The sequence below is a fragment of the Hordeum vulgare genome, chromosome 2H (assembly GCF_904849725.1).
Source record: "Hordeum vulgare subsp. vulgare chromosome 2H, MorexV3_pseudomolecules_assembly, whole genome shotgun sequence".
NCBI classification, from domain to species: Eukaryota; Viridiplantae; Streptophyta; class Magnoliopsida; order Poales; family Poaceae; genus Hordeum; species Hordeum vulgare.
This window is the reverse complement of record NC_058519.1, coordinates 613,032,189-613,040,650: the sequence shown is the minus strand read 5'-3', so window position 1 is coordinate 613,040,650 and position 8,462 is coordinate 613,032,189. Positions and strand designations below refer to the sequence as shown.

General features: G+C 47.0%; 2 protein-coding genes across 2 annotated transcripts; one reads left to right on the top strand and one right to left on the bottom strand.

Moving 5' to 3' along the window:
- Nucleotides 1-2,446: 2,446 nt before the first annotated feature.
- LOC123427815 lies at nucleotides 2,447-3,134 on the top strand. The gene has a single exon (XM_045111945.1). The coding sequence runs from the start codon at nucleotides 2,529-2,531 to the stop codon at nucleotides 2,871-2,873; it is 345 nt and encodes a 114-aa protein (XP_044967880.1). The 5' UTR covers nucleotides 2,447-2,528; the 3' UTR covers nucleotides 2,874-3,134.
- An 87-nt stretch (nucleotides 3,135-3,221) lies between these two features.
- LOC123427814 (gamma-soluble NSF attachment protein) lies at nucleotides 3,222-7,840 on the bottom strand. Its single transcript, XM_045111944.1, has 9 exons — nucleotides 7,627-7,840; nucleotides 6,475-6,542; nucleotides 6,285-6,369; nucleotides 6,043-6,201; nucleotides 5,839-5,976; nucleotides 4,806-4,884; nucleotides 4,393-4,472; nucleotides 4,161-4,290; nucleotides 3,222-3,623 (listed from the first exon to the last, which is right to left on the bottom strand). The coding sequence occupies exons 1-9, from the start codon at nucleotides 7,677-7,679 to the stop codon at nucleotides 3,519-3,521; spliced, it is 897 nt and encodes a 298-aa protein (XP_044967879.1). The 5' UTR covers nucleotides 7,680-7,840; the 3' UTR covers nucleotides 3,222-3,518.
- Nucleotides 7,841-8,462: the final 622 nt, after the last annotated feature.

The window sequence follows — 8,462 nt, the reverse complement described above, 5'->3', positions numbered from 1 at the left end:
ATACTTTTGCTACTAAGGATAAAACGATGAAGTCTGGACATATTATTTTGTCTTACAGTGGGTTGTCTTTTAATGCAGGGCAACCACATGCACTGCAAAGCGGCAAGGGCGATGCTCTTGTCCGTCCTGTCGTTTCAATGCCTAAGCGCATTGAGAGGCCTCTCTAAGATGACATGAATGGGGCACTCATGCTCGGGAGTGGCACTGAACTTTTCTTGCCGGAATGTGAGCGAGCGCGGGTGTGGTTTTTTTTCTGGTCCAGGCTAATCACGACCGGTCGTGGCAACGGTCCAGATTCCAGCACCCCCCCCCCCCCCCCCCCCAACACACACACACACACACCCTCAAGTTTTCTCTGATTTGCTCGGACCGATGCAGGAGTGTATTGGATGACAAAACATGTTCTGACCAATAAGCAATGCATTCTCTCCTTATGTATACTGTGAAGGACTTCATGAAAGATGATCACCCCATTCATTATGTATATGTGTTTAATAAAGGCGGTTTGAACGAAAATTCACAGGGACACGCACCTGCCCAGCTATGTCGCCTGCCCGATTGCCACGCAATCCACTAAGTCATTGGATCCCGGACGAGGGATAATAACAGGATTGACTACAGTTTTCAGTCTATTCTTCAAATCTTAGTGGAAGTTTTAGAGCTAACATTTGAAAGACAAATAGACCTAAGTTTGTAACTCAATTTGGCATCCTTGGTTTTAAGGATCAATCGTATAACACCATGGTTCGGTCTAAAAATATCTAGCCTACCTTCATGGAAATCGTCTACTTCTAATAAGGGAATCTCCAACGGCAACACGCAAATATCCTCCTGCATCCGTCTGCGGACAAGATCGACCAGTCCGCATACACGGATGTGGGAGACTGTCATCTAACGCTAGCCGCATACATTTTGACAATAACTTGAATCAACCGAACAAAATTCATGCAAATATGATCGAATTTCATATAAACATGATAGATTTCATATAAAAAATGCCGGATTTTCATCTAAACATGAAAGATTTCATTACATTTACGTCAACTAAGGGGCGCTAGTCCGTCTCTACCTAATCTAAATGGTCGCCCATAGATCCCTTTGTCTTCGTCATGTCCGGCAACCCGGTCACTCGACTTTCGGGAGCCCCCCCCCCCCCTATTGATGCTTCAGCGGGAGGGAAATGGGGCGCCTCTGCTTCCTTGGATCCCTTGCAGAGTCGACGATGGTCCTCGCAAAAGAAAAACTGGGCAAGACACTGGTTGTGTACGCCGGCATCGCCTCGGTGGTAGCCTTCATGGGACCCAAGCGGCGACGGCCTCCCGTGTTCTACTTCTCCTTGATGATGGCGGCGGACGCGGAGGCATTGGCCACCGACTCGTCGCTCTCTGTGCACCCGACTTTTGTCTCTGCCCGCATGACGCGGTCGTAGGCACGGGAGGCACGGTGGCAAACACGGGAGGTATGGTTTCCGTCGTACTCCATGTCGGGCCGACAGAGCAACTCGCCACTCCTCATGAAGCTGGCCTGGAGCGGTGAGTTGCTGAACCACGCACCGGCTTGGGCCGGCAACTTTCTCCGTCGGGCTAGGCGAGAGGTGGAGCATTGAGCTGCCTCGCTCGTGCTCGTATCCGACGGGCTCGGCAGGCCACCTAGTCATCTTGTATGTCGGAGAACTTCTCTTCGAAGCCATCGGAAGAGTGGAGAAAATGGTGTAGGAGGAGATGAGGGAACGATGGAGGGGTGCGATTCTTGCCCGGCTTCTGACCTTGTTTAAATGTTTAAATACAGGGCAGATGGGAGGAGCTCGGCCGATGTTGCATTTAATGTCGTCCCGCTCATGAACGGACATGTGGTTGGAGTAGATTTCTCGGCTTCCATGCGGGTTTAATGAGGGCGTTTGAATGCGTCGAGGAGGCGTGTTCAGCCGAGCATGCAGCGGGTGGTGCCCTCGACCGGTGGGCCACTTCAATGGCGAGGCAGTGAGAGGTCGTGTCCATCCTAAGCCGCCTTCAATGTGGAGCGACGCGCTCTACAAAGACATGAATGCAGAAGCTGATGTCGGGCTTGAAGCACGCGAGGGAGGGGAAGTCGGAATCGGGCTTGGGATTGGTCCAGACTCCCTTAAAGCTTCCTCATATTTGTCTTCGGTTTGCGTAAGAAATCATATCCGAAACGTTTCGCGAACGCAGAGAGGACCGCGTTAGATGACTTCTATAATCCATACGGTTGTGAAAGGTTTGAGAGTCCACGTTGAAGATGCCCTAAGTTCTCTAAATCCCACTTAACAAGCTCCCAATTCTATTTTTACTTTAAATTCAGTGGGTATCCGTACCACTCAAATGAGAGCAAGGGGCTTCATTTCTTCATCGGCACACCCGTGCCTATACAGTAGCGATCGACGGCAGCTGATTTGTCTGCCCTCTCCAAACACGTCCCTTCGCCGGCCGACGACGCACTGCCGTGCCACCCAGTGTACCTACCCGGAAGCGCCACCAAAGCACGCCGCCTATAAAAAGCAGCGTCGCGCCATGCCAATCCCAACTAAGCTCACGCAGACACAGCTACACAAGAGTCAAGACCACCTCCCCACCAGTGGCCAGCAACTCAGAACCTCCCATACCAAGTTAGCAATGGCAAAGCGCCTCGCCGTCGCGCTCCTGCTGCTGGCCCTGCTCGCGTCCACCGACGCGGGTGCCACTGCAGGTGCCGGTGCCGGTGCTGGTGGCGGCGTCGGCGAGATGAAGGCTCCGGTGGCCGGGCTGCCGGTGCCCGACCTCCCGTTGCTGCCACCGATTACCGGCACCGTCACTGCCCCGGTGGTTCCTGGGATCCCTCCGGTTCGCAAATCCACCGCCGCCAACAAGTCTCCATGATCATCTATCTACCTATGGCGTACGTGCCGGCTTACATGCAAGCTGAAGCCCAACTACTCGTGGCTCTAGACTTGCAGCTAGCACGTACCGGCCGGAGGAAAATCGCCGGCGTTTCGCTCAAGCGTCTGTACCGACTATCGTGTCGTGTGTATTTCCTTTCATTTCAGTTAAGCTGTCGTGTGTATTTCCTTTCAGTCATCGTCGACTCGCTTGATGTGCTACATGCATCGTCGACGCGATAAATAAAGGATTTGTCAGTGTGATCGCCCTCTTGGATAGACATAGACATCTCAACAGGTTGCATCATCTACTCACTGCTTTGTCAACACTGATCACAAGTCTCACCAATTCCGAGGTATCCGTTTGCACTTCAACATATGCTGGTAATATATACACAGATAACACAACACTGTCAAGGGAATGAAACCAATAACAATGTCGCAACCACAGCAAACCAGCGGTACCGATATAGGTTGTATGTGCACGGATCCGAAACAAACGGAAAATATGGGGATCGAAATCCATGGTACAGATGCAGCCTACTAGTTTCTATGCAATTCAGAATGTGTGTTTACAACCTTTCCTGTTCATAATGGTGTATTCAAGTCACTCGATTGATTGTGCTTCTTGCTGGGCAGTTTGGGATCAAGTTAGGTCGTCCTCGTCCAAGGAATCCCCGTCGCCGCCTCCCACGTCTTTCTTGATGGCCTGCAGGTCACCTGTTGGTAGTTTCCTTGCGAGCCGAATTACCTGCAGCGACCGACCCGAGTGAAGACGCAGGCAAAATTAAAGTGAGATGGAACGGTCGAACGCAATTTATCCTGAGATTACTGCTGAAGAACACACAACTGCCAATATAGCAATGCCAGAATCTGAGGAATATATCTTAATTATTAGGAAAACTACCCATAACATGTCTAACCTATGATGCATCGGTTCTTAGTCCCCTCCCAATCCTTCACCATGTACTGGTGCTAAGCATGCCACATAAGCAAAACACGGATGCAGCAATGTAACTGTGGAGGAGAGCAGACTTTGGTGTCCTCAGAAATAAATGGATCCAGAGCATGAAGAACCTACAGCTAATTAAATGAACCTTAGCGACAACAAACTAGGCACCTATGCATTGGGAGTTCAGTCCCTAAGCTTCATCACACAGTAAGCAATTGCTCTAAGCACCTGTGCATTTGGAGAGGCCTTAGTTCACCATTCTAAGCACATGCACCACCATAGGTCATCCTCTCATGTAATCGATAGCCTTTTAACTAAGGATCTCAAAAGACATACCACATGGTCGAGGTGATTAATAGCAGTTGATTGAGCAGCACGCTTGATTTCTTCAGCATCACCTTCCTCATAAGCAGACAACAGTTTCATTGCACATCGATTCTGGTCACTATTCAGGAAGCCTTGAACCCTGCAAGACAGAAAAAGAGGAAAGAGAAGTGATTTAATACAACCAACATAAGACAAAATATGTTATATGGCAATGCAAACCAGTCTATTACGCACAACTTACCCTGAGCAATCATTGTAGCATTTCTGAGCTTGTTGAAAATCATGTGCATAAAGGTAGATAATGATTGCACTCAGATAGGCCTGCACACATGAAGAAACTCTGGATTAACACTTTTTTTTCCAAAATCATGATACCTTTTAACTGAACAAGCAAGAATGAATATAGTTTCATTTTGCACATGAATGTTTTAAAAGGGATAAACTTCCAAGACCAGCTAGCATGCTATTATCTATTAGGAAACTTCTCAGTTTTCACCTCGCATAATCTTTCTCGCTGCGAGAATTATCTTGTCCGAAAAAAAAGTTTCAGAATTTACACACTATTCAGTGAACACATTTTGGTGAATACCAAGGCTTTCCTCAGAGACCTTGCAAAATATAAATTTCTGAATAGCAAAGCACATTTTGGTGTACCTTGCATTGGCTGTTGACGGCATTGCACTTATCAGCAGCTGAACCAAGTCTTAAATGGAATGCAGCGGCATCTGAGTACCTGTCAGAGATGGCCAAATATGGAATGACACGCAAATCAGTACATAAACACGATTGCTAAAAATGCCAACTGATGCATATGTGCATAAATGTCAGAAAAAGATCAAAGACAGCGTGTGAACTGAAGAATGCAACGATAAATAAGGATGCCTCTACAACTTCAAGAACATTTTAATCCACAAGTACATTCAGCAAACAGAACCATCAAAAGGTATGATTGCAACAACTCTAATAATTGTAAGCAAAGCAATTGTTTGGGAAAGGATACAAAAAAAGACCAAAACAAATAGACAGGCACATATACAAAAAAGGGCCTCCTGTGAATCCAATGAATTGAAGGCATGCAAGAAGGGATGTGGGTTTTACCAAAAAAAGAGACTCAATAAAAATATACACAAATCATTGAATAAGGATATATAAGCTCGTGGCATATAGAATCAACCAGGTTGGATTATTTTAGTAAGCAAATGTAAGCCCTTGCCGATTTCTATAGTCTCTGCCTGCTTCTTTATGTTTGATGAATCAAACATCATCCTTAGCTAAAGCGAAAATTGCAAGCATAGACCAATTGCAAAAAAGAAATAAAAAAAAGGGAATTAATCCCTAAGTACCAGAAAGAACGACTGTAGGAACTGAAATTGGTAAAGATACCACCTATCATTGCCCACCATTTGGTGCGCGTGTAGCTTACTCCAATTCCGTTGGTGTTTGCTGGGCAGTACTTATTCTAGTAGATATTGTACAAGTCCCCTAGTGTTGCTCTCATAGTTTTGGGATCGAGACTCATTATCTATCCTAAAGTGTGCTTGCTCTAAAAGTAACAGCAAAGAAGATAAAATAAACATAAGAGTAAATAAATTCAAGAAAATCATGCATGACACATGACATGGCATGAATTTGTAAGAGGACATGCAAAAATGTATTAACATGCATAAGCTGATCTGTGCAAACTTACTTCTCAAGCTTCACATATAAACTTGCAGCAGCTCGGTACAAGTCAAAAGCCATCTGCTCCTTTCCATCTTCTTCTAGAAGTGTGCAAGCGTCATCATACAATTTAGTTGCTTCTTCTGGAGCTTTATCTTCCAAGGCACTGATATTATAATGATTAGACATATGAGCCTCGGAACAAATGATTATCGGATTACTATTGAATTACCTGGCACCCTTTGCAAGAGCGTCAGAGGCAGGTTGTGATCTTCCGCATTCGCGGTAAAATTCTGATGCTCTGCGATAGAAGTCCGAAACTTCATTCCAGAGTCCAAGCTCCTTTGCTAAAGCACCAGCATTTTCCATATGCTTAGCAGCATCCCACGGTCTAGGGAATTAGCTAAGGGTAAATTAGGTGATTGTTCGACGATGTGACAGTACAACAGACATAGATAAATTTCTGAAGGATACGATGAGATCATCTCTTGTCCTTTCGAAGCCTTCTCAAATGCATCCTTTGCTTTCTCATTGTCCTTTCTGAATCTATAAGCAATTGCTTTAAAATGGAGATGAAATTTCATTACATACAATGCAGGGGAGCAAACAGTGAAAGAGAGTATACAAATATGGCAACGGCAATACAGCATACAAAGTCACTGACCAGCTTGTTCGTACAAGGCGGTAGCACTCTTCCAATCAGCATTCCATCTTGTAAAGCTCAGTTTTGTTCTGCAAAAGAATATATTGGAAAAAAGATTGTCCATATTTATTTAGCAAAATATTACTATAAAATAGATGCAAAAGGGATTCTTTAAATGAAATTGATTTGATACAGAAATCAGTAAAAATACGAAAATCAGCATACTTAGCAAACACTCTCATGTTAAAACAAACAGGTGGCAATGTCTAATATATCGTCTAACAAGTAGCTGAAATTGTCAGGCAATTGCGAAGAAAAAGCCTTCTGAAAATGATTCCAATTACCACCTGGCAATTTGTTTGCACTGAGGGAGGCAGCTCTAGTTATGTTTTGCATGTATAGACTATGTTGCAAAGAGAGTATCAGTTTTTAAAAACTGGTGAGCATTTGAGAGGCTACGATGAACAAGAGGTTCACTTTTATGCAAGGCAATGTGCTCTTGTTCCCTGCAAAAAAAAAAAAGGAGTGCTCTTGTTCTCATCTACTATCACAGTCGAAGTGGAGAATATCCAGGCTAAATTTCTGAATGTGCCACATCAGTCAGTGCAGTGGATTTGGCACCACAAATTCTCCAACGGCCAATGTGCTAACATGCCCAACAAGCCACACCGCTGAAAGCATAACCGCAGTAAGAAGCACCACAGACCGATACAAGAATCAGTACACCTATTCAATGGCATTTTCCTGCTAGTTTATTGCACCTGCTCCAAGCTAATGATCCCTTTTCAGGCAGGAGTGGCCAGGAAATCCCCTAGCGTCTGGGGCAAGTCGTCTGAATCCTACTACCCCAAAGCTTACCTCCCTCCACCAACCACTTGGAGATCACCAAGATCCTAAGGCCAGGGGCCACATATCTTTACCAAGAAAATCGCCAGCTCCGCCTTACCTAGGATCGGTCACAGATCCAGGACTCCCGATCCTTCTTGGTCGGGAAAGAAGAACTCTGCTGAAGAAACGCAAACCAATAGGCATAGGCTCTAATTCGACAGCGGCACCCTCGACCAGTCCGCCTTCTGGACCGCGATCAGACGGCGCGCACGTCGGAAGGAGCAGGGGGAATTCAGGTGTGGGGGAAGGGAGAAGAGGAAAACGAGAGGGGGAGAGGGGACTTGCAGTTTGTCGGCCTTGGCCATGAGCTTCTCCGGGTCGGCGGACGAGCCGGCCATGGCGGAGAGAGACCAGCGGCTCCTCCTCTTCTTCTTCTTCTCCGCTGCTGCTGCTGCTCCTCCTCGCAGACTCTCTCGGGCCGACGACGGCTGGTTGGGTTGAGCTGCTGAGTTGCCTGCCGTCTGGAGGAAGGGATCCGGTTCCTCTCTGAGATCCGTGCAGCGTCAGTTGTTCACCCCGACGCTGTGACGCACGGGACCACCTGGCCAAACGGGCCGGCCCGGCACGAATATTAGCCGGGCCGAGCCATGCCGGTCCATGTGCGCAGCCTTCCGGCCCAGGCATGGCACGGGAGCTAAACGAACCGGTCCGTCGACACATCTCGCACGATTTTAGGTCGCTTTTAGGTAGTTTTTGATCAATTTTTACCTATTGGGCTATTTTTACCTATTTTAGGTCCTGACACGGCCTAAGGCGGGCTCATGCCTTGCACTGGCCAATTTAAGTCGTATCGTGTCTGCTCCATAACGGGCTCGTTTAAGTCGTGTCGTGCTTGACCCACAACGGGCCGTGCCGACGGGCTCACTGATCGGCTTGTTTAGCCCGACCTGTTTGGCCAGCTATAAGACGGGTGTCCGATAGCTGGGGGAGAAACAATGAAGTCTTAGCAGGGTGATCGGGGCCAACCCTCGTAATGAGGACTAACAACCAGTGGGCCTCACCAACGGTCCGGAATTCCAGTGTAGTTGGATCTATGATGATACCTTCGGCTGGCATGTCCCGCATGTTTTGAATACTTAGAAAATTCTTCGATCGTTGTTGCCGGAAGTGTTGGCAATATG